Below are 26744 nucleotides of genomic sequence, written 5' to 3'. Positions count from 1 at the left end.
AGTCTAGAAAGCGGTGAATATCAGACATTCGGCGAATATCGAATATGTGGAGCCGCCTTTAGCATAAGTTTATGTATCTGACTTACCTGGCAAACACCTCAAACTTCAGAGCAGGCACACATTACGCAGCGTACAATCTATTTAAGCGTATAATAGACGAGAACATGAGGACTCTCCAAAATCAATCTCATCGAAGATACCAACGAGGTATACCATCGCCGAAGAGACCTAAACTCGCCGATGGTCGTACCAAATAAAAAAAAAATAGGAACAGACATCAGACAACAGAGCTTGAACTGTACTCGCATTCCTTTATATACCACGGAAAGAAGGATCGACGCATTCATTGGTATCGCACATAACATATAAGACGTGAATAAATGCTCAATGTATATTTACCGTAAGATCTGAGATGCAAAAATGGCTGTAGCAATGTATCACCTAAATTTTATTACATCAACATATGAAAAAACGTAATAAATATTATAAATATAGAAGTATAAAGTAAAGTTCAGATACAACTCGTTCTCATCTTTATTGTAACGGTGTTTGATTCAATATCCACGTACCCCGTCGAGAAAATAATCATAAAGGCTCGTTACGTATAGGACGTACGAATTAAAAGAAGCCAAGTTGCATGCGTGTCAACCAGTCGTTGATGCAAACAATAAAATTGTACACAGGCATAGAAGAAAACCGCGCATCGCGAATCTTCGGGCAACCGAATAACTGTATATGTACATATATATATATGTCTCATTGAAACGGTAACGAAATACTCCTGTTTTTTTTATCTTCACTTTGGCGAACGTATTCGTGGACGACGAAAGGTTCTCTTCTTCAGCTATTCTTGTATTTAGTGTATGCATATACTTAGCTGGTCTAATAGGATTATTGTAACAAGTTACCAAAAAATATCTACACGTAAAAATATAGATATATATATATGTATATACATATAAACACACATACAGAATATGTCGCGCTCGTGCATGTGTCGCAGCCTTCATTCTTGTTGCTCTCGCTCCCTTCCCCTTTCCCCCACCGTTCTTCCTTTTAATATAATGATACAAATTTCTTCTCTACCTTTTTGCCTCTCGGTTTTTTGTAAATATTAACGAGACTCGTCCGTTAGCAAGAAGTATACCCTCCCCTTTTCGTGTGCGTGTAGGTAATGTTCCCCGCGGCGCGCGCACACACATGAACGCGGGCATCAATACGCTCGTACAGTACGGTACGCTTTGCTTCGAGCTCGACACTTTTATGAATATCTTTTTCTGGCAGATCGTGGCGGTTATTCCTACAATTAGCGCCGACATCATTCTCAACACAACCCGACAAGTTGGAGACGATCTCTTTTTATACGCGTAAGATGTCCAAAGCACACATCCGCTCGAAGGAACAATAATGATATTGCAAGTACACATAAACGTTCGGGTGTGTTGCCGGAACGCTCTTGTAATTTTTCTTCGAACAATAATAGTATCTGCTACATGGTCTCTATTACACGCCCGAATCGATTCAGTGGGCCTATATTATACGTACGCACACATTTAAAAATATACTTGAACGATCCCGTTTCACACGTCGAGTGCTCCACCGCTTAAGAATCGCTACGAGCCACATTTAATCTTATTAAAATATATTCGTTACACGCATCTATAAGTATTAACCCTCTATAGTCCAGCGTGTCTTCGACATGCACACTGTCACGCCATATTGGTTTAGGTCGCTATAACAATTTGAAGAAGTACCGGACTGCCCTTCCACGGTAGTTTCTCGAGAATTCACAATAAATTGAAGAAACATGAGAGAACTCAGATTTTACATACTCGTTTCAATTTAGACAATGAAAATAGTCCATAGAGGGTTAAAAAGAAATGTCAGTGGCCGTAATTGGGCACGTCGTATAAATCCTCTTACGATCGTTTGTCTCGTTTCATAGCTCGCCGACGAGCACCTTGCACAATGATTTCTTTCCGTACCATCGCGGAAGGAAGAAAATGGAAAGGATTTGCCTGCAGCAAGCGCCCACCAGAGTCCACTGCATTCGTCGCGCTCTCTGCCTTTCATTCGCTATCATAAAGGCTTCGTTTCGCTTCTCACCGCACGGCTGTCAAATACATTCAACCGAGCCGAAAAGACATCTAGAACGAAATGTGTAACCACTGACGTTCCTTTTGGCGATCTCAACTTTTATTTATGTAACTTGCATCGATAGGAATGCTAAACAGGACGTCTATCGAACGTGGATAACTCGCACAACGAATAACGAGAGTTCTGCACGAGTGTTAACAATAAATCGTGCGTGCAGAAGACAACAAATCGCTGTTAACGTTGCTTAAACTATGCACAGATTTTACAAGGTAATGGTTCAACTGCTTCAATCCCTTTCGTCGTTCTACACCTGTTACCTGCCTCCCGTCACGAGAAACTGAGATTCACTAAATGATCCTACGCGCGCCGACGTAGAGCCGCCGAACGCAAGGATTCCAAGCGTTTGTGCTAATATCTCAGAGAACGATGACAATGAAACTGAAAGGTGCTCTTATAATAGGGCTGGGCAAGAATCGCAAGGATTTATTATTGCGAGATGGCGAAATATTATACCGATGGAAGAAAAAATCGCGCGAAGAATCTACGATTGTAGAACACTTTTTATTGTGCAACCTTATATCAAGATGAGGTTTCGTTGGAGACATGTTACAAGGTTCTTCGCATGATTTGCAATTCCATCTGTGAGTATGCGTGACAACATTTGGTGTACGTAAAGTGTAAAGGCATCCTTATTCCGAGGAATCACGAATTCCATGATGCATCGCGTAAATGTCTTGCTTCTTACGGCGCAGGACGCTTAAAATTTGAACACCTAGCGTGTTGTTCTAGGTTAGAAATTTAGTGTGTGGGATCGAGGCCTCCATAGTACCCATGAGACAGATGTCGGAAAAGCGGAAGACGGAGGGTCGGCTTTGGCGCGGCCTGGCCAGCCGGAACTACGAAGATCCGCGAGTTTAAATTCCCGGCAATGAACGGTAATTGACCAATTTCAATATAAACGTTTCAATATAATTCATACGACGAGCTTTCATCGGAATAAGGCAGGCTGTCATGTAATAAGTATAAAGAACGGCATCGTCTTAATATTGGAAGTCGATTAACACATTGTATGCCGGTCACGCTGTACGACGAGTTTTCGCTATTACAGATTTGCCCCAAAGAAGCTGACGGCTTGGGACCGAACCGAGACAGAGAGTATTTTCAGCTTGCCTTTGTCGCCTTGTCGGGTAGAATTGGAGGGACTGCGAATGAGCGAGGACTTGAAGCGGCGGCAGCCTGTAAAGAACGCACGGCGTAGCTGAGACGTCTGGCGATGAAATATGATGGCACCCAGTCCCTCTCGCTCATTCGCAGTCCCTCGCATTCGCCGCTTCAACAACAGAAGCAGTGAAGGAGATAGTGATCACCTTATTTCGAGACATATATGCACTAAGTACGTTCAGATTTGTCGGTTCGGGATCGCACGTCACCTTCTTTGGAGAGAGGGAGTCTATTCTGCTTGCGTTTATTGCCTTATCGCGTAGAATGAGAGAGACTGCGAATGAGTGACGTAGACTGAGCGCCCATCCGTCTCGTTCATACGCAGTCTGTCTCATTCGCCGTGGCAACAACAGAAGTGGAAGGGATAGTGATCACCTTATTTCGAGACATGTCTGTACCACGTACACACTTGCTTCCTCCGTTTATAGACATTTCTTATCACTTTTCGCTTTCTTTTGGCATTAAAGTTTGCCCTCGTAGCAACCAAATACAATTTGTGTATAAAAAAAAAGAAAGAACAGGCTGAAAGATGATCAGCATCTTGGACTGCGCTTTGAAAGATACCATACATGCCAGAAATATTAGATACTGTTATGTTTGCTTTGTAATTTTTGTATGTACACCGAGTGAATCTGAATCCCTCGGACCGATCACATAACAGACGCAGTGAAAGGGCCGGTCCCTACTAGACGCCGCCTATTCTCCATTCCATATAAGAGTAGACTCACGCCACTACCGATTTGCGACCGATCTGCGCAGCTCCCACGGATCTGACACACGCGATAGGTCGTGACACTTTCGCGATTGGTCGCAGCAATCTCCCTGCCGGTTTCCTACCAAACAACAGTATATCCCTGCGCGGTACGAGTCTACTCTAAAGTGGAATGCAGTATGTATCAACCATGCGCATCGCGCCTAGAAGGGCCGGCTCCTTCTTTACTTGCGTAGTCGGTACAAGGGATTCAGTGCCACTCTCTGTGCAGCGAATATATGGCAAATGTTTAATAAAAATATAGTACATCTTGTTATGCGAAAATATTGAAAGTCGTTAATGCATTTTCTGTCAAATTTTCACTCCTCAGAAGAAGGTAATACTACCGCCGGCATTCGCGCGTTTCGAACAGTCGAAGTCTTGCCGGCGTACAAAGTGTTAAGGTTAGAACGCGTTTACAGGTTAGCCAGAAGATGGCGCGCGGCAAAGGAAATGATGTGTTCGTTACAGCGATGCTATTAATTTTCCAATCGTGTCGTTGTTCAGGCGAGAGTTATAAAGGAATTCGTTTCCTTTATCTAGTCTATGTTAACAAGAAAGTATCGTATTTCACGTTCCATCGAATAGCTGTATAGCGCAATTTACATCTAAGTATTTCACATTCGAAGTATCTGAAAATAGAGATATCTAACATTTGTTTTATACACTAATTTGTTGGTAACTCTCGGGTACCTCGCTTCAAATGAATTCTTTGTGAGGCTAATTTCGATCTATCATTACCTATCACTTACTATAATGTATAAGTCATATCAAAATCAAGGAAAAATAGGTTTCGCGATTGGACGATAATGATCATAATAGTACAAGCACTTTTTTCCACTTATCGCTCACGTTATAGTTTCAAAGAAGTGAACACTGCAAAAACTTTCGTCAAGTCTTGAAACAACGCTTGGCAAAACTTTACGCATATCTTTCATACCACTTTCTAGGAAAGCCTTAACTCCAAACTGTAAGCCTAGCACGTATACATATATGTTTATATACATATATATATATTTGTATATATATATACATACATACATACATACACACATATATATACATATATACATATATATACAAACACCAACAAATGTTACACCGTTGTTTGACAGCCTCTGTCATGAAATTAAGACAGACATTAACTGTCCCGATTAGGGTGTTTGGCGAGGAATCGTCGAGGCCAGGGTAAAGGCCAATTGTATTGTCGCGGCACCGTTCCGCCCACGTTTGTCTCGAAATATTTAAAAATAGGAAACCACCAGAGTCGAGTCAGAAAGTTGTTTGGTTCGTATTGCTGCAAATAATTTCAACATTTCCTTTAATATGACAATTTAACTCTGTTTCCAGGCCCGGCTCGTCCCTGCAGATAAAATCAGCCAGCTGCCTAAGGCGTAAAGTTGGCAAGGGGCGCAAAATGGTCCTTTCATTGTTGGCATTTTTTAAAATAAAGATTTAAATGAATCATTACAAGTGGTACTATAAATGTTCTAAGCTACGAATAAAAATTCAGAGTAAAGTCGTAAAACAACTCAACACAAATGTATTATAAATAAAGGGCGCGATTTGGAAAGCTCGCCTATGTTTCGAGCCGGGCCTATCTGTTTCTAAAAACTGACGATTTTTTTAAAATGAATTTTATGATACCGTCAACCAGAGATTGAAACTCTTCTAGAAACAACCGCTTCGAACTGTTATATAAAGTTATGTCGCAAAGCAGCTGTGAAGAATCGCAGTTTCGAATAAACGTTTGAAAAGAGCCGTGATGAATAATTCAAAAACTGAAGCCGATATTATAGTTGCTTTCAATCCCGGTTATTAACTCTTACACAGAGACATCAAATAAAGAAATAATGGGACTTACCTTAAGGTGCGAATTATTAGCTAACGTATGATAAATATACCATAAGCGTGTGGTTACATAGTACGCTATGAGGACATCTACAGTGTAGTGACCATGAGCCAACAGGACCATAATTACCCCAACGAGGACAGCAATGCCTGCCACCCAATGAATCGGCTGACATCTTCTTGGAGAATCTACATTTTGGGAATTCTTTTCTTTATCTTTCTATAGATTTCTCAGGCACAGATCGCGCGCTTAAATGTAAGGAGTATTGTAAATATCACGTGAAAGGAATACGTACACTCCTTAATAATCAGGTAACTAAGTACAAGCACGACCGTATGACCGCTGTAAATGTAGTCCCCGCAATAAGTGTGCTTGCCGTTTATAGACAAGCCGAAGCCCGAGATGAGCTGCAGAACCCTTTTCGTAATAAGAAGCGGACTCGTGTGGTTTGCTTTCGGGCTGCAGAAATATGTTTTACTGGCTACCGGTAGTACCGTCACATACATTGTAACGCTTCGCATCATATACAGTAGTCCCATCAGAAGAAACACTCTTCTAACAACAATAAATCTGAAAACAAACAGACGGTAATATAAAACAATAACAATTTTAATAACGACTTACAGTGGTACTCAAACGCTCAAAGACACCTAAGTTACCTGCAGTTCAAAGGGGGAAATTTAAACTGAACTTCAAGGGTGTTCAGAGTGGTTACGCCCTACAAGCTTATCCTTTTAAAATGGTTCCCGAAATGCTACTACGTTGCTCCAGTATCACGAACGATTATTACAGTTATGCGAAGATGCACCAAAACAGATTGCAAATCCAAGCTAAGTACAGTAGACCCTCGTGTAACGCGCGGGGTGCGTTACGTGTTATATGAATCATGGATTATGTAAAAGCACATATTGATAAAAGATGTAGGGATTTATTTTAAGAGATATAAAATCTTGAGATATGTATCTTTAAAGTTATAACAGTAGAATATATTTTATTCCATTTGAAAACCGAACAAAAATTGAAATTAAGGAAGTTCCTTCCTGGAATATTGTTGAAATGTATTCACTGTCGGAGCTATCCAAAAGTAAATTTCAACGGTATCGTCTTGTGAATATATTGTCCTTGAAGGAGCAATGTTCAAACACCTACGCTAGTCACAGTGTTAATCATTTTGTCGTTAGAAAACAAGCGATTGCATGGAAACCTGTTATCTTACAAATGGAGATTGGTTAGAATTCTAAATTTATTTGCCGTGTTATACGCAGCTGCTTCACCGCATTATACGAGCATTGCCGCAACTTTTCCGTTGCGCTATACGAGTCCGTGTAATACGAGAGCGCGTCAGACGGTGGTCTACTGTACACATCTAATCCATGCCAAGCCAGCACTTACTTTTCCCACTAAACATCCCACAACATCATCTCCCCCGAACTGTTAACTACATCACATTGGTTCAGGGAGGGATGACTAGTACCAATTTGCCTGCCAGTCCTAACAAGGTCTGGGTTAGGTGCACCGAAGTGTCTCCTATTAACATTCTTCTAATGTTTAATCTTAATATCATACTTAATACTTATTTAATAGTAATATTAATATCCTAATATCACTAGTGGAGACGATTTCTACGTCTAATCCTCTACTATCTATCTCCCAGTGGCGGATTTACCTGGGCCCCTGCCCAGAAGGCCCCACCCAAGGCCCTATTCTTAAAAAAAATTATTATTCTATCCAAACTGTATTTTTTCTGTAATATTACACTGAAACAGTTTTTAGTAAACTACCTCTTCATTTTCCCGAAAAATGGGCCCCTGCTCAGAAGGCCCCCTAGGGCCCTATCTTAAAAAAAAATTATGATTTTATTCAAGCACTATATTTTTTTCTATACTTTTTTTTATACATTTACCCCTTTTTAGTAAACTACCCCTTCATTTTCTCGAAAAATGGGCCCCTAAGAACGTTTGCCTCCTAGGCCTTTTTTCTTAAATCCGCCACTGCTATCTCCTCTAGTATTTCCTCCATTTACCCATTCCTACACGTAAGATATTGTACACATATAATACTAGTTTCTCCTTAGGTCTTTCTACCCCTTAGCTTCCGCGCTTTTCTATTACGCTTCCCTAGCCTGCACCTAAACCAGACCCAACTCAAAGCCTGCAGGATTTCGCTTGAATTTTATCGTTGAATTTTTCCACAAATGGGAATTAAACTAGCATGCGAAGGAAGAGCGATATTTTACGACCACAAGATATTTCCCCCTTCAAACTAAATTCGCATGCAACTGCATACCAGTGCTACGGTTATTTATGTTTCGTTTTCTTAGGTGTGTTACGGGAAATTTCCATTCTATTCAAACCAAACACTATTTGTGCGTTTGTGTGTGGCACGCACCTATGCTTATGGAAAATAATAAAAAACATCGCTGAGTTGGACATTATCATAATCAAAACTTCTGACACATTAAGAGCCCAATCCTGAGCGGCAACATTGTCCAACACCACGTCCGGGAGTGGTCCGTATGTATTTCGATCTGGGACCCGTTCGTGCACCATCGCGAGGGATGTTGTGGTCAGTATGAAGTTCACGACCATAAATAAAAATGCTGCAACATAAATTAGTGCTCTCAGACATGTTTCTGTCGCTGAACAAAGAATGCATATTTTATAAATTGTTAATTGTCTGCTTATTTGTGAATTGTTTTTTCAAAATATCGTCGTCGCGGCGAAACAATTGGCAACAGATGTTAACACCTTGAGTGGCGTCCGGTGCAGGATTTAGCGTGTCTTTACGTCGATATTTTCTGGAATGCACCGAAAATATTGTCTACGAGTCCTCGAACGTTCGCTTTGAAAACAACGCGAGCTCGGTGTTCGCTTTCTACTTCGCCACTGCAGCGATTCCTTCGCTCGCCCAGTTAGCTTGAGCCTGCGACGAATCATCTGTTAATGAAAATTTAAATTTGATGAAAATGAGTCCAAACTCCACCGTATTTGGACTACTTTCAATCGTACGCAATTGTCCAATTGATCCACGGAATCCGGAAACGATACGAATCACGTATAACTAAGAATAACCCGAATGAGGTCGTAGACTGCACTCATCTTCATCGAAAAAATTCTTGTTCACCTAGTGGCAGTGCTTTGAGAAGGTCTAATAGGAAATATAGAAATTTAAATTTTCATTAGTGTTCCAGGCAGAAGCAAGCGATCGCTCGGACACCGTCGCTGAGAACTGGTTTGCCAGTGCACACCCCCCTTAAGCTTCGAGAACAGCCACTGAGAACAAAATACTTCACCAGATATTTCATAATTTCATATTAGGAACGGACAATGTTACGGCAAGTCTACAAACGTTCCAGCGTTACAGTTTTCAAATAATGGACTTGTGTGAAAGAACGAGTGGTTCCATTTAAAAAAAGAAATGCATATATATTGCAACGTATTGATTTTCCCTAAATAATTTTTTTTTGTGTAAAAGAAAAGCTACAGCTTGTCTCACTTCTAGAATTACTCCACGTGTTCCTCGAACGCTGTAAAATAAACAATTGAACGCATTAAATTTTCTCACTATTTTTGAAATGTAACACCACTGCAAGGGAAGATCCCGAACTCGAAAATTAAAAAAAATTCTGAAACTTTGTGAATATGCAAGGGGATTTCCTCCTGACTACAACGCAACTTTTCTTTGCTGCCCAAATTCGCTCTAAGGGGGTGAAATTAACCCCTTCTGTTATAACTCGTGAACTGTAAGAGAAAGAAAAAAAGTTTCAAGACAAAAGTTACTTCGTTTAATTGGATCTATCATTTGGTAAAAAAATTATTTTACAGTTCACGAATTATAACAGAAAATCGGTAAATAACCGGATTTTCAGCGGTCAATTACACCCCCTTAGAGTGAATTTGGGCAGGAAACAAAAAGTGCGTTCTAATCAGGAGCAAATTCTCTACATATTCACAAAGTTTCAGAATTTTTTGAATTTCCGGATTCAGGATGTTCCCTTGTGAGTTTCCATTCTGATTAGTTGTCATTCACTAATCGAATGCCTATGTTAAAGAATACGCGTAAGATTTTTATTAATGGTCAAGTGTTCAGATATAGTACTTATACCTGTAAGGAATTTATTGTATGACGATGCGTTTTAACATCTTACACAAAGGTCATACACAATTTGAAATACCTTGCAAAGTATTTGTCTACCAAGTTATAGTATCTTCATACCCAGAATACCGTGATCCTGTGCGAATAGATACTATAGATAGTTGTCTTATTGAGGATTAGATGCGTCTGCCGTCCATGAACACGAAAAATATGAAATTCTATTTAGAAAAATACGTTTAATTTTAATATCAGCCTGACACTTCCACCAAGCAAAACAGTCATCCTCATCAACCAAGCAAGGTCTCCATTCAAATTCTTCACCTCTGTGTATATGAGAATTGTCTGCGTCTAACTTCAAACACGATCGTAAACCTGTCCACAGACGTTACGATTGTTCCTACAACCCGTCGCGCTGTGGGATAAAATTAAGGGGGTAGATCACCCTCGATGGCCCTAAAAAAGGCTTTTTTTCAAACGCAAATTGTAAAGTGATAAATAACAGTAGGGAGAACGTTCTTTTCTAGTCTTAATCGTTATTCTATGAGCTTTAACACCAAAAAAGAAAAGTCTAAATATCTCTATGTACATAAAAGTTGTGAGTAAAAACGTAAGGACGTGTACCCGGTGCACTGTTTGATGGTGAACATAAAATCTCGAAAAGCGCTCCAACAATTTGGATGAAAATTTAATGAGAGATAGAAAACCATCCCCTACGATGTATCGGGAGGAGATTTTCGAGATAAATTCTTTAAAAAAAAAGATAAATATTTTTCATACAAGAAATCGATAAAATCGCATTTTTCAACATAAAAATTGTATTATTTTTTTGTCGAAATTCTGCTCCCGGCTCATCGTAGGTAATGGTTTTCTGCATCTCTCATTAAATTTTCATCCAAATCATTGGAGCGGTTTTCGAGATTTTATGTTCACCATCAAACGGTGCATCGCGTACATGCCTTTACGTTTTTACTCACAACTTTTATGTACATAGAGATATTTAAACTTTTCTTTTTTGGTGTTAAAGCTCATAGAATAACGATTAAAACTAGAAAAAGATGTTCTCCCTACTGTTATTTATCCCTTTACAATTTGCGTTTGAAAAAAGGCCTGTTCTAGGGCTTTCGAGGGTAACCTACCCCCTTAAGGAGATAGCCATGGAAATTCGTCGTACGACTTACCGTACATCGATAGAATAATATCGCCCAACACAAATCGTCTCTAATCAGTCGCCGAACACGCGCAAACAATGCAATCTATAGGTGGAATCAGACGGCGCGTGGATCGCCGAACTTGCTCGGCTTGCCCTTGTTCAGCGATTCGGCTTGGCGAGCGCGAGACCGCAAGCTATGACCGATTTTCACCTTATTAAGGCTCCCCCAAACCAACGCGAATTTCGCGTCGCGGAGCGGATCCGCCGCGGATCAGATAACACTGCCCATAAGCCACCACGTATAAACAACCGCTGCCTTATGCGATCCGCGGCGTGGAGCGGATATTCGTGTTTGTTTGCGGGGATACCTTTATCTGTGAAGCCGATAGCCATATGCCAGATTTTACGAACAATCATAACGTCTGCGGAGCCTTTTAAAGTCACTTTACGAACATGTACTGTCTTCCCCGCATGTATGGATGCTGCGGTTCCCATACTCTGCTATGCTTGCGTCTCCACCACTCTCTTCCTTAAGGCGGGTTCACACACATCAGTTCCGTGACGGTTCAGTAAAGGTCTAAAGGTCTGCGCACACATATCCGTTCCGTGTCAGTTCCGTATCCGTCGTGCCAGTGGTAAGAAGAAGAGGGGCGTAGAGGGTCTCTTCTTACCACTGGCACGACGGATACGGAACTGACACGGAACGGATATATGTGCGCAGACCTTAAAGGTCTAGGTTAGTCCTGGGTTAGGTCTACCCTGAAGTACTACAGCAGACGTTCCAGGGTCAGGGGGCGCTGAGGAGCCCAACGAGAGAGGGGGTTTTTAGTGGGGAGACTCACATAACATCCAGTGAGAAGTCCCACATAACCCCGACACATCGGCCGGGGTATGCGTAACGCATTTTCCCCCTCTAAAAAAAAAAGGTGTGGGTTAGGTCTGGGACCCTAACCCAGACCTTAAAGTTCTGCGCCCACATATCAGTTCCATGTCAGTACCGTGTCGTGCCAGTGGTAAGAAGAGACCCTCTACGCCCCTCTACTGCCACGGAACTGATATGTGTGCGCAGACCTTTACTCAGCACGAGAGACCCTTCACCCACGAATAGCCGGACGTCGGTCAATGGTCTCTCGACCATTTTGCTCACTCTCGGTACATCTCATTCACTCCCCTTTTCGAGCGGTGCGAGCGAAGATCCAACCAGGTGTAAAATAATGGGGGTGCTATTTCCCAGGCTCGACCAGCGTGCATACAAGTGGAGAAGACCATAGTGCCCTATATGCGCCATATAATTCTAATTCTTCGAGTAATTCTATCGATGATCTCATCCGCCCGGTGGCGGGATAAATGTGGAATGACGTTTTAGGAAATTGCGCGAAATATCACATTCAGCACTTAACAATACATTCATATATGCGCATACATATATCGATGCGACGAAAATAAACCAGTGTGATTCAAGGAATCCGGGTCGCCGCAGAAAGTCAAATATCACGCGTATTGCGCCCCGACCACCAATCGTTCCAATCGAACGTAATAAATGCACGCTGGGGCAGGCATTTATCCTAATGGAACCGACCGCTGTGCGTTCGTTCAGGTGGCACGAATCATTGGCAGCCTCTGTACACGATGGGACGTAACAATAGGCACGAGGATTCACATTTACTCTTCTCTTTGCCGCAGCGCATAAAAACTGTGCTCTTTAGCCACGCTTCCTTCATCCCAGAAATTCTCGCCGACCGGTCTCTACGTAGGACCTCTAAAATATTCTTTTCTGCGACGCTGTGGTATACAATGCATTTCACCAGGTAGAACATGTATAGGTATACATACACAACCCTAGTAGCATTTATTGTTGGCATTTTGGTGGCCAACTAATTCCCAACTTGGGGATACTGTGGGCCAACCAGAAATGCTACTAGGGAATGTACGTTTATCAAAAGCTAGCGCAGCCTGGAACCACGGAGAATAGGTACATATTCGCAAGAAATAGCCCGGTGCCAAACTTTGCGCACATGCGTCCTGGTTTTCTACCAGCGAAAAAGGCCCTTTAAAAGTTCACCCTTAAAATCATGCCCATCTCCGAAAATAATCTTGAAATCGACCGAGCTTTAGCAACAAGACTCACAGGGTGACCCTTTCGAAACGGCCGATTACCTTGAATTTCGAGATACACGACGTTTAAGCAGCGGGAAGCCTTTCGTGGTCTTACCAAGAAACGTTTTCCATTTCTCTTTGGGAAAGCGAGGTTCCTCCCGAAGCGGCGCAGGTATGTCGAGCTTGACAACGCCGTTCCCGGAGCTATTCGGTATCCCAGGATGCCGGCCAAGACCGTCGATCTTCTCGTCCTCATCGTCCACGTAATAATCCGAACCAGATGCCACCCCGGCCCATTTGTCCTTGCCTTTGGTCGGTGCACCAGGTAATAACGGTTGCCGCTGGTAAATGTCGCTCGATTGTGCCATTCCGTTACTACTTCCATCAACCGCCGCCTCGACGTCCCTCTCGTGACCCTCTCCGGCGCCTAACGGTCGATCAAAGCTTCCGTAATCACTGTGCAGACTCGTGACTTTGGGGTCCAATACCATCCTGCAAACAGAAGATGCAGCTACAATGGCAATTGCTCGTCGTTCCACGCGGCGGACGGACGAGCGGACGAGTTTTCTCGCCAACTATTCTACGGCTTGAGAACAGCGAACACTGAAGCACATTCATTTTTTGTTGATGTTTAACGAGGAGTAACGAGGGCAAAGGTGTGGCATTGCTTTGTGAACATGTTGAAAACAGTTTTAGTCAGATTGCAGGAAAACAGAAACACTTTAATCGGCTCGCCAAGGAGCATTTTCAGATCGCTGTACAGCAGCAGTGTCGAACTCCCCCACTCCGAGAGCCGCACGAGTCGGGCCCCCGGGTCAGCCGGTTCCCCCACTTATTTCTCTCCAGGCGTTGCGCGAGACCCGGCAGGGAGAGAGTGCGGCACCCGGAGGAGAAAATCATCAGAGTGAAGTATAGTGCCTCTACGAGCTATAGTGACTTAGGTGCGAGGTCACTCAGTGGGGTCTTAACAGATACCCTGCTGGGTACGGGCCGCCAAACGTACCTCCTACTACCTCTTGCAGGCCTGTGTTTAGGGAAGACCAGGACAAAACTGGGGTCCTAAAGGGTAAAGTCTCCAACATTACTTCAAGACATGCAGTGATTTTAATTTAAAATAAGTTGTTAATATAAAATAATTTATATTACAACTGTTCTAATGCAGTACATATACCTTACTACAATGGATTTTTATTTAATATGTACTGACAACGGGACAAATTTTAATTGCCAGTAGCAAAGCTTAATTGATGTCTTTTAATATTGATAATCAATTTCTTCAATTTCTTTTTTATTTTATTAAAATCGAAATTATATTACTTAATCTTTAGGGCCCCGGTTTTGTCCTGGTCATCCCTAAGCACAGTCCTGCAAGAGGACTCACACCTAAGTCACTATAGCTCGTAGAGGCACTATAGATGTGGAGGGGGCCGTTCTCCTACGGCTCTACGGAGCAGGCGAAGAGGAGAGGGAGCCACTGCAGCTCGCGAGCCGCTAGTTCGACACCCCTGGTATACAGCGTAAGCAAGACTGAACTGTTTTATGAAAATTCAATGATTGCGTAGAAAACCTCTTTACGAAACTCAGAAGTTCTATTTTCCATAAATCTGCTAAAGAATGTATTGTTTCTTCATGTATGAAATTTGTTTTTTTTTTATCATTTTGTTGCTCAAGTGAAATAAAATGCACAGCTAACAAAATTTCACAGCGTCGTAAATCAATTATATAAGCACTTCATCACATGCAAGTCAATAGCGATTATTTAAAGGCAGATACAGTATTTTTAACAGATACATTTGAAAAATAAGTTCAAGAATCCCTGCCTGTATACGTGTTCAGGTACCCGCGTTTTATGCGCTCAGACCATCCCTACCACTGTTTCGGCGCCAGCGAGCCTTCGCCAATGAGATGCCGGCGCACCGACAGCAGAGAACAATAAAACCGGCATGCCAGATGAGTCATTACCTATAGAAAATTAAAATGTCTTTATTTCTCGTAGATCCTCGCGAGAATATTGCAGCTGGATTGACGAAGCCTTCCAGATGAAAATCGCTCCAAACGAGACGTAATTCGGTCTATATTTAAACCGCGGACGGCAGGCGGTTCGTGTCATCACAGGAAAGGCAGCGCCTGGGTCAGTTTGGACCCGTGTCAACTGCCCTACTATACGCATTTTGAACGACCTTCTTTTTCTTAAGGGGCCATTCCACTGTGACGGTTTGAAAAAAGGCGATTTTCTTTTTCCATTTTTCGAAAGCAAGTACATATATCTAAGAATGTGCTGGTAAAGTTGCGTGGTCGGATTCGGTTTAGTTTGGCTGCTATAGCCGAGAGTTGCAGAGAAAGCGGCGCGCTAAGCGGAACGCGCTGACAACTTTAAACGCGATTATCTCAAAACTGACAAAATGACAATTTTTCACGACGCACAGTGAAATGACCCCTTAACCCTTGTACGGAAATTGGGTACCAGCTACTTTTACCCAAAATCGAGTTGAAGACCATCAGTTTCTCCTTTACTAATGTATTACTTGGACTGAAACTCTTCTACATCTTTAAATAACTAACAACCGTCAATAATAAATAATATTTTTTTTAATTTTGTTATTGTAGAAATCTAATAAGTTCTTAAAATATTAAACCGTATTAATTAAACGAACTCAGTTTTATTTTTGTATGCTCGGTTCTTCAATTTGAACCAATTTTACTTATCCGTGTAACTTTACAATATCCGTACAAGGGTCAAAGCCGTAGCGACGTAATTTCTTCGTTTCCTGAAGTTTTCACCTGTTAACGTTATGCTTGGATCCAAAAAGACCCTGGCACCGTTGTCCGAGGGTTAATTATATTACACAGGGTATCCAGTTATTCATCCGGTAAAATAAAGAAAAAACTGTTTGTATATACATGGTGTCAAAAGCCGATACTTAATTAAATATAAATCTTCAAAGAAGTAACCATGTATGTCAACGTATAGCGTGATCTGAGCTGATAGATGCTCCAACGAAATGGGCAAAATGGCTCCAACAAAGTCATCATTAGATTCCTATTTCTCGAGAAGAATAAAGCAAACAGTTGATCCCCACGAGTTTGAAAATTGTGACAAACTCTGGAAAGCTATACTACAGTAGAGGTCACAAATATTGGCCGGTCTGAGCGGTTTCGCGGACAGCAATCGAAGGGAAATCGGCCCCCACCATCAGAGCCTTAAGGCGGAACGGAGGAGGAGCGAGAACGTTAAGAAAAATGCAGACAAGCGGCATGGTGGGAGTTACTCCTCTCACCCTCTCTGACCGGCCATATACTGGGTGTTCTCCGGCTACTAGTGGGAGAAAATTTGAAGAGTGATTCTAGACGCCAAAACAAGACGAAAATCAAGAATAAGGAAATTGCGTTTAAGCCTTCGTTTTTTAATTACAAGCGTTTAAAAATTGTGTGCACTCTGCCCAAAAGAAGGCAAACCGCCTGAAACCGGTGCACGCGGGTGAGGCTAGGAGAACGGTCGATCAGTGGTAACTAAAGCCACTGTCGCATGGAGTCACTTACCTCAGAGAAGCTGTGACGAAATTTACGACACTCGACTTGGCCACACTTAATCCAAAATTAAGGGGTACCGCTGAATTACAGTAAACCTGCCTACTCCCTGAAATCCATTGTTTCCATTATATCCACTATAACCTATTTTTCTATCGATAATCATACCCGCAGAACTCACACGAAACACAGAATCACACTACCCAAAAGGAACAAAAGATATCAGATCTCCTAAGCACTAAAACGTATAATTGTTTTTAAAAAAAAAAAATAAAAAAATCAGCTACACTGAAACACGTAGGGGAAAAACAGATTTACACAAACTCGTGTGGCTATGACCACCACTACTCGACCCTACCCCTAGCTTCACCCGCGTGCGCTGCTGTCTTTAAACGCTTATAATTAAAAAACGAAGCCTCAACTACAATTTCCTTATTCCTCATTTTGGTGTCTAGATTCACTCGTTAAATTTTCATCCACCAGCAGTCGAACACCCTGTATGTAACCTTCCCCATAGCTGCGAGTGACAATATCACGCTAAACACATTCCCACGAATTCGTGAATCATTGCTACGCCGCTTTGATCGTTGCATAGAAGAAAACGGTGGCTATTCTGAACGTCTATAACTTTGCGACGTATAAGTAGTGCTAATCTTTGAAAACGTACATCTCATTAAGTGTTCCTTTTTGACACCATGTTTATACAACATTTTTTCTTAATTTTACCTTCCTAATCACATCCTTAAGCCTAGTTTACATTAGCCAAGTAACTCGGCCTAGTGAACTGGGCCCAATGCTCGGCCCAGCTACTACGCTGTCCGCTCTACCAATCGACTCGGCTAACACTCGCCACTCTACTGTACCGTTTACTTGATTAATGTGAACTACTTAAGCTTTCAAGGTGAGTTTACACCTGACGAGTGAAAATCTGCCCCGCCGGATTACTCGGCCGAGTACTATAGAATAAGCGTTCAGACTGGGCGAATGCTGGGCCCAGTGGGCCCACTCGGCCGAGAACTCGTCATGTGTAAACTAAGCATTAAGGAGACCAGTGATTAACCGGACACCTTGCATATAGGTTGTACCTCACATATTGGAAAGTGCACTACAAGGCCCAAATTGGGTCGGTTTTGAACTTATTTTCATCGAGAAAATCTCACCAATCCATCGTTAGTATTCTCATGAAGGTTTAATGTGAAATGTGAAAAATTTACTTTTCATCAGTGGTTGACTCAGGCCGCATGCACGGTTTATTATACTGTTGGCTGCTGCGCATCGATCGAGGCTCTCTCGCTGTCGGTATATCCCATTCACTCTCATTGTCAAGCGATTCGAGGGAAAAACTAGCCAAACGTGAAATGATGAGGTATAATACTACCTGCAATTCCTTGTCTCGTTTAATGCAAACAGTGGCCCTCGACCAACACGCATACAAATGGGAATTAGTGTACTTATACAGTAATGTCTCGTTAGCGGCTCGCTGGTTGGGATCGGCGTTGAGCCCTTATCGTGAACGGAGCTCTAATTCCGAGTGTTCGTTTCTCGCTTCTTTCTGGCCGAAGGGGGGAGCGAGATGGAACACTGCGTGCGCGGCGAGCGTGCGCGATGGTCGCAAGCGATTACCGTGAGCCGGACCTGCGTCAAGGTTTTGCGAAGCGGTTTTCGTGTTCACGGTAAGCGCTCGCGACCATCGCGCACGCAAAGGAAAAAACATCAACACGTCGTCTGTCTCGTACTGTCCTCCCTCGCTTTCAGTGCCTCTCGCACACTCTCGTTCCATCTCGCTCTCGCCTTCGCCGGACAAGAGTGAGACAGAAGTAGTGGGGATAGCGAAAACTCCGTATCGTGTACACCAAACCGAGCCCTTAACGAGGAAATACTGTATGTATACTACGGTGGCTTTTATTTACTCTTAGTAAAAATTTGTTTGAAGATTTACTTCGGGGCACCCTCCAGAATACTTCCAAATAATTAAAAAAAAATCCGTGTAAAGTTTGAGCTCGATCGGTTAACGGGGAAGGGTGCCCCTGGGCCCTTAAACATTTAAATCATTATTTAACAGCTCGCGAAGTCGATTTTATATAATATCCTCCAAGTTATCGATTAAATAAAAAAATGAGTCAAACAAAAGTTGTAGATCCGGACAAGGAGCATATTTTATGTTCTATTACTTTTTCTCGTGCGACGAACGGTTTTCGAAAAAAGTCCGAAAAACTAAAAATAAAACTTTTCCTCAAAATTTGAAAGTTTAAATGCTTCTAGAACACTTTTTATTTATGAAGGCGAACAAAAAAATAGAATTTTTATTTTCCAGGACTATTTTTTAAACATTTAAGGGGGGAGGTATATACCGAAATATGCGAAAAAGATACTTTTTTTTTCTTATTGTCAGTGTTTGATATGTCATGAATGTTTACTGAAAATTGGGAACCGAAATTCGCAAAAGTATCGAAAATATAGAATCTATAGCTTCGATATTTTTGCGATATTATAACTCTTTTTTTTAATTATTTGGAACTATTCTGGAGGGTGCCCCGAAGAAAATCTTGAAGGGTGCCCCGAAGAAAATCCTAAAGGGTGCCCCGAAGAAAATTCAAAAGTCGAAAATAAGAGCCACCCTAATGTATACAGCTTACTTAAATCCACAAACAGGATTTTTAAATTTTCATTACAGACTCAGATAAGCAAGTTGAAAAAGCGACCCCTTCACTATTTTCTTCGCTATTCCCACCAATTGCAATTGTGTTCAAAACGACGAAACACGTCACCTAGTAAACTGCTCCTTCTAGCTTCTCAAAAAAAAAACTCAAGTCCTTCGGACAAATTTTAAAAAAGTTATTCTGTTTTAAAGGGTGTCCCAATCCTTTTTCCAGCACTGTATCTACGAATTTGTAATTTGTAAACATAAATCAGTGTAAAATCGTGCAAAGAATGAGGATCCAGAATGATTTTGCCTACATGGAAAGCAGTCTCCGGATACTCAATTATTAACACAGATTAAAATCAGATGTGTGTTGATGAAAGAGTAATTTTAAAGATAAGTGCATATATTTTGCGAGCCTGTAACGTAGCCTCTTAATTCCTTTCAGCCTTTGGCCTTTTACTAACTCTCAGACAATAGAAGCCGATCGTCTCTGACGCGCCAGTCACATGGTCAACTTCCTGCAGAAATTATAATGGATTTACATTGGTAGAAAGTATCGTGTGTTACTTCATAATTAAGGTATCTAGACAAAACCGGATCGGTCTGGATAACTCCAGGAGGCGACCAATAAGAATTGAAACAAAGAATTCCTCTTTTACAAACGATTCGAGTTATTCAAACGCCGACTTTTTTCAAAACACTTAAAATATTGCCCAAATACTTCTAACTAATTTCACTTGAATAAAATTCTAATTTCAAATACATGCTTCAGTATTTCATGAACTCCGCATCATAAAAGAAAGTACATAATTACTTATTGGCGAAAGAAAATGGTTTTGAAATGTTTATATTTAAATATTACACTACATAGTTCAAATATTGAATATCAACAAATTTGATTGGTTTTGTTGAATCTGTCTCGGGAATAGGCGGACATTTTTGGATGATAGGACACTGCATTTCAGTAAAAAAAAAAGGAGGACACCGCGTCCTCCATTTGGATACCATATAGTAAACCCACTCGAGAATGAAGCAACCCTTTTATGAGGACGCTTCCGCTTTTCGTTACGTTCAACTGTCTTTTTTCAATTGTTCAACAAATAGCAAAGCGCTCAGAAGAAGGCTTGAAGAATTGAAATCTGCCATTTTTTTTTTGCACAATCAAGCGCGTTTAGTTCAATGTTAAATCGCGATAAATATGATTTTAGAAACACTTTAGCGACAATTGAAATGTCCTTAAAGCACTCGTTAATCTATGCGACGTTAAAAGCTGCCTCAACGAGTTCAATCGAATTAATGGAATTGTATTTATCAGAGGCAGCTGAGGCGACGGAATCCCGATCCGTTTCGCTATCATGTTGCTAAAAGGACATTGCAAACGAAGAAATCCAACGTGGTTGCTTGACGACTTTTAAAAAATTCAATTTGTTATGCGTGTTTATTATTATGCAGGGTGATTCATCTAAATGTATCTCCTAAATTATTTGTAAACTCTTTGTTATATGAAAAAAATGATTGAAACAAAAGTTGTATGGCATCAAAGAGGGCATACAGTGTAATAATTAATTTTTTGCCATTTTGATTTTTTATCGAGATATGAAGGTCGCCTTGACTTTTTTAATTGTAATGGATAAAATTTAACCCTGCAATTGGAAGGAGTGTTGAACGCTGAATAAAAATCTATTAGAGTGTATTGGTCCAAAAGCCAATAATTGCTGTATTCTTTGAAAGATTTTTAATGCAATGCTCAAAAGGTTGCCACAAAGTCAAAAAATTGAATTTTTGTTTCATGGAGTTTTAGTCTGAGACTAAAATCTCTTTCTTTTCTATAAGGCCCAAAATATTCGGATTTTCGCTTTTAGAGTTAAGTAAGTCTAGTTGGAGATCAGATAAAATTTTAAAGTTGTGCCACTTGGAAGTCCTGTACGGTTGTATTAAGTAATAAAAATGTTGACTTTAAGATTCGACTAAAAACTGAGGTACGACGAGTGCAAATTCATAGCGAGATATTATTCGATAGAGATAAGATTTATTATTAATTTAATATCAATTATAACGTTGATTTAATATTAATTATTCGAGGGACGTAAGATATTTATTCTAGCCCAAAATCAAATACTATTTCATGTAAAAATCGTATAAATATGTTCTGAAATTCGACCCCGCGTCATTTCACAAATATCACGTTATAGCTAATATTTATAACGGAGAAGGTACTTTGAAATTATCTAAAAAAATAATTCTAAGTACATCTTTACGATTATATTACACCAAGACACTCACTCTCCCTGAACAACCACAAGTGGTTGCTTGCAAGTCATCCCTTTGTATTTGTACAAAGTGATTTCACAGCTGTTAATCAACCATCTGGCCTAATGACGATAGATACAGCAGTAAAATCTATTAGAATTTTATTGAGCCAAGTATTACTATTGTTCATACATACAGTAGTTTCGAAACATACCAATGAGCTACTTCGCACAGTTGTACATGCTGTATCTCAGTTTCCAATGGAATCTCAATCGTACTACACTGACACTATATCTCTGGTGGGCGGGCAAACGAGTACAAGTCAGAATTATTAGTTTTGCAGGAAGATACTTAGACTATTTAAAATGACAGGGAGCATAGATAAAATATTGGTCGATTTGAAATGTTGACAGGCAAGTACAAGGACTAAAAAGAACTAAATTTTTTAAAAATTGTCGATTAACCGCGTTGTGCAGCCAGAGGCGTATCTAGGGTGGGGCAAGTAGGGGGGGGGGAGGCAGAAAAAGCCGAAAGAAATAGTGTTTCTTGAATAAATTTATTTGGATGATTATTGTTAGTAGTTTACGCTTGTTATTTATGCGTTTCGCATGCCTCTTTCGAGAAGCTTTGAAAAAAACTTGTTGCACTTTTCGGCTTCATTTGCCCCCAACCTTTGTCTCTTCCGCCCTTCAGCTCCACTTTCTTTAAAAAGATTACCTAAATTCTAAATAAAATGTTTCGCGTGATGGACACTTTTAACGAAGAAGTAAAACAGAAAAAGTGGAATTGGAATGATATGCAGGGGGCGGGGGTGGAAACTCTACGCTTGCCCTAGGCACAGTTTACACTAAATACACCGCTGCGAGCAGATTCGCTTCGAACGACCACAAACGCAATCGCATGAATTCACAACACTGCCCGGAAAGCTTTGACCCTAATACCAACTGCGTGGTTGTTATCGTACAAAGGCTGTATAGAGAAGCCTTTCCTCGGCAGACAATAAATTGTTTGTCATCTAGCGCTCATTCAGCTTAATTATAACTTCGCGTCGCCGTGTTATTCTCCCGGGTTTAATCGCTGAATTATTGCTATGCTGGCGATCAATTTAATTGAAAAACGAGAAAGGGAAATCACGGTTACCATTCTACGGATAAACTATTGCGCACGAGTGTACAATACTTGAAGCCTCCGGGTGATACGATGTCAGTGACTCTAAGAGCTCTCGGCGAAGCTTTACTGTCCCGACGAAATGTCAGGGTATTCGTAAAAATGGACTGACTTATAGGGTGGATGTACCAGTAAATGAACACGTACCAGTGAATGGACATTTTTTATTAAAATGAGTAAAATAAGTTATTAAAAGAAGCAACTAATTAATTAGAGACTTCTTGTAATTTCTTGCTTCAGATCCAAACAATTTTTCCAGCACGTGGAGTCAATCGCGCTGCAAACATAATTTTATAATAGTGTTCATTCATTAGCCTTAAGTGTTCATTTATTGGTGCGTTTACCCTATGCACCCAAATGCCTGCAGCAGTAACGTGTTGGACCGTGAAAGCTCCAAATATGAATGCATGCGCGAATCTTCACCTCGCAAATGTATAAACAGTTTTAAACACAACACTCGTCGCAGATAAATACAGTCAGTGGCGGACTGGGCAGGGTGTCAGCTTGCCCGATGGCAAGTGCCCTTAAGGAGGTTCGATACCGGACGAAAAATCATGAGAAATCTGTGAAAAGTGTTTTGATCTAATGTTCAAAGTGTAGTCCGCATTGTGTGAAAATTTCAAGCCGATTGACCGCACGGTGTTTGAAAAAATTTAAATCAAAGTTGCACTTTTATATACAGGCTGTTATGGGAGAAGTGATAAAGTTTCTATAAAATGTTACACAGTGTCCTTAAAAATTGTGAGGAAGTCCTAAAAAATGTTGCGATGAAAAGCTTAAGTATTCCTGTGAAATTCTAAAAAAGAAAATCGGACATGAACCGTACGGTTTATTAGATAATTGAATAGACAGCAATGCGCTCGCATTTTTGGAACTGTTTGAAACGTGGCAACGCTGTACGCCGGGTAGTCATCTACACAATGCATACTTGTACAAAGGGTACAGTAGAAATTGGTAAAAACACTACCAAGCTGTAAACATGTATTTAGTAATTTGTTGCGAACCAGTACAAGCGCGCAAAGGGACGCCACAAGTGTGAGATGGAAAGAGAAAGAAAGATGGACGCAAAGCGACGTTGCCGCGTTTCGCTCGCATATTATACGCTACTTTTAATGAAAATATTGTGTTTCTAGCTGCATTAAACACACTTTTTCTTTAATCGAATTCCAAAGAAACAGTGTAGTAATAATTTTATTAGGAATAGACATGTAAATAACATTTTTGTCTACATAATTTTTTTTATCTAAGATTGGTATCACTGCAGAGCTCCCATGTATAAGGAGGTATCGAACCTCCTTAAGGGGGTATACCCGTTTGAACCCTCGGAAAATGTATACATTTTGTGGATTTTTTTACAAGTCAACGGTTTGATGCAGATTTCCCGTTTTTTAACTATGTTTACATAGTATTATGAACTACTTATAAAAAAAGTTTCAGTTAAAAAACTATTGTTTTTCGGAAGTTACGGATACATGTCCGAAAGTCTCTCGATTTTAGACGGCTAAACGGTGGCCCTAAAAACTCGCGCTACGTTCAACCAATTTACTTCAAATTTTGCATGCAGAATCATAATAAGATTCCACATCGTCCAACGAAGGCGATTTTGAAAATTTTGAAAAATAAAGAAATGGTGAGAGATCAAAGGTAAAGTTAAATTTTTCTAAGAGAAAAATCCACCTTTTTCCTTTATAAATAATAAACGGGGAATCGAAATAAAAAAAGCCTTCGTTGGACGATGCGGAATCTTATTATGATTCTGCATGCAAAATTGGAAGTGAATTGGTTGAACGTAGCGCGAGTTTTTAGGGCCACCGTTTAGCCGTCTAAAATCGAGAGACTTTCGGACATGTATCCGTAACTTCCGAAAAACAATAGTTTTTTAACTGAAACTTTTTTTATAAGTAGTTCATAATACTATGTAAACATAGTTAAAAAACGGGAAATCTGCATCAAACCGTTGACTTGTAAAAAAATCCACAAAATGTATACATTTTCCGAGGGTTCAAACGGGTATACCCCCTTAAACCTCGGACAGTATTACTAAATATTACTAAAAAAAAATATACATTTATTTCACAAAAGTTTTAATTGTACTTTTTTGCTGCTATATATATTTTTTAAATTTTATTTATTGCTCGTAAAAATTAAGTGACAGCCTTATAGTTGTGGGTGGGACCTTTGTCTCCTGGCAACCAATATTTTTAGACCCAGTCAGCCACTGCGCATAGTATGTATCCCTGAACGATAGTTTCTAGCTCTATAATATGCCAGATCATTGTAATCGTTTATGTACCACTTTAGAAAATGCTTACTGAACTGCGACGATTTAACAGCTCGTTACATTGTTACCTACGTTGATCGTTATAACGTGGGCACGATAATGTGATATGTAAAATGCTCGGTTATATCTTTCATAGTGGTGCACACGAGCGGCAGGGATCATTTTGTGGTAGTTGTACTTGTATAAAGAGATTCTCACGTGACGCAATTTTTTGTGACAGTACTGTCATGTTGACGCGAGTGCGAAATGACGCGTGCCGCTCGTGTGCATCACTCCTAACAATTTATGGCCACTCACGCGTATTACACATTATTCATGTAATCTAGTAAGGGACACGGAGAAGCGATGATTTCGCTAATTATAAGAGTACAAGGTTTATCAACAAAACTGCGAGTACAAACGTCGCACACGCAAACTCAAGAGTTTCTGACTCTTTTCGGGTTTTTTTGGGGGTGGGGGGTGGGGGCTCTTCTAGCGCGACTATTTCCAATAACTAACCCTTGTGTTAGGGGCCGTCCTTAAATTACGTAAGGGTAATTTTGGCGAATTCTTACCCCCTCCCACCCCCAGTATAAGAATTCGTAAGATTCGATATTCCAACCCCCTCTTTACGTAATATTTTTTACACTTAATTTTTTCAGTTATTAAAATTCTTATAAAGGTTTATATAATTCATTTAACTCGGTTTCGGGAAATTTAAACTAAAATTACTTTTCTGGAACATTAATGGTAGAATTTGTATTTATTGGAAATTAGGTTAAAAAATATTACGTGAGGCGCTACCTGACATCCCCCCCCCCCCCTGTAAGAATTTCCGTGAACAGATCAACTGAAACTTCTTGGAAGCCCAAACGAAACATTCACATTGAATCTACTTTTATAATCTACTATCTTTTCGATGAAGCATGGTTTCAAAATAATGCTTACTTTCTCGAGATAAGTCTTATTGTGAACGTAAGCCCAGAGGAATCAGCATTTTTTAAGACTGAATGTCTTCATCAAGCATCAAAATCGAGAAATCAACATACACTCGAGTTTTCTCTACCGGACATTATATGTATACATAATATGCATATACAATTCGAAAAATATTTGGCTGTGCACTTCCGAAAGGGTCCGGTGGCCGATCGAGATGAAACTTAGTGGATATTACGAGGGGTGTGGAAAGACCCCGAATATAAAATTTTAGCTACCGCAATTAATGCGTTCAAAATATACAGGGGTAAGTGTGCATAAAAGGGTACACCCTGCCGATTTTTTTTTAATCACTTTACCACGGTCCCCCCTCTTAACAATATTTCTGTTGACGTATACCGATACAACGCATTCCACTTTCCCAACTTATCTCGGGTATTAGTGTTGGTTGGGGCTAGATTGGTGCGGCGGACGCGTAAAGTATAGTAGCGAACTGATGTTAGTTTGGCGATGCTAAAAATGAGAGTGATTACAAAATTTCAAAAATAAAAAATGGCAGGACGGTAGCGGTCCCGGGTAGGGGGGCCCGCACCAACGTCCAAAACAAATTTTCCAAAAAAAATTAACAATAATTTTTTATTAATATTTCGGAAACTAATAATTACCCGAAGCTACAATTTTAGATAGGGTCCCCAC

The 26744-nt window shown here is 40.6% G+C and overlaps 1 protein-coding gene and 1 long non-coding RNA gene across 15 annotated transcripts in view; one reads left to right on the top strand and one right to left on the bottom strand.

The window, feature by feature from the left end:
- Positions 1-377: 377 nt before the first annotated feature.
- Positions 378-26744, bottom strand: part of LOC143371646 (phosphatidylcholine:ceramide cholinephosphotransferase 2) — a 46491-nt gene continuing 20124 nt past the window's right edge. For 7 of the 14 annotated variants that reach the window (XM_076817081.1, XM_076817082.1, XM_076817084.1 and 4 more), the window contains exons 2-6: positions 13379-13755; positions 8310-8520; positions 6217-6491; positions 5934-6109; positions 378-5366 (exon numbers count right to left, since the gene is read on the bottom strand). In XM_076817081.1, coding sequence (XP_076673196.1) covers positions 5211-5366; positions 5934-6109; positions 6217-6491; positions 8310-8520; positions 13379-13755 — 1195 coding nt within the window. In that variant the 3' untranslated portion in view covers positions 378-5210. Of the gene's footprint in view, positions 5367-5933; positions 6110-6216; positions 6492-8309; positions 8521-13378; positions 13756-15083; positions 15226-22825; positions 23029-26744 lie in introns of those variants that run through there. The other 7 variants (XM_076817078.1, XM_076817079.1, XM_076817075.1 and 4 more) reach the window with 3 other exon arrangements.
- Positions 9365-26744, top strand: part of LOC143371697 (uncharacterized) — a 41779-nt gene continuing 24399 nt past the window's right edge. Inside the window, exon 1 of the long non-coding RNA XR_013086095.1 lies at positions 9365-9910. This is a non-coding gene — a long non-coding RNA (uncharacterized LOC143371697). The remainder of the gene's footprint in view (positions 9911-26744) is intronic.

The sequence above is a fragment of the Andrena cerasifolii genome, chromosome 7 (genome assembly GCF_050908995.1).
Source record: "Andrena cerasifolii isolate SP2316 chromosome 7, iyAndCera1_principal, whole genome shotgun sequence".
NCBI classification, from domain to species: Eukaryota; Metazoa; Arthropoda; class Insecta; order Hymenoptera; family Andrenidae; genus Andrena; species Andrena cerasifolii.
The sequence above is the reverse complement of the archived record's forward strand: the minus strand, read 5'-3'. Positions and strand labels throughout refer to the sequence as shown.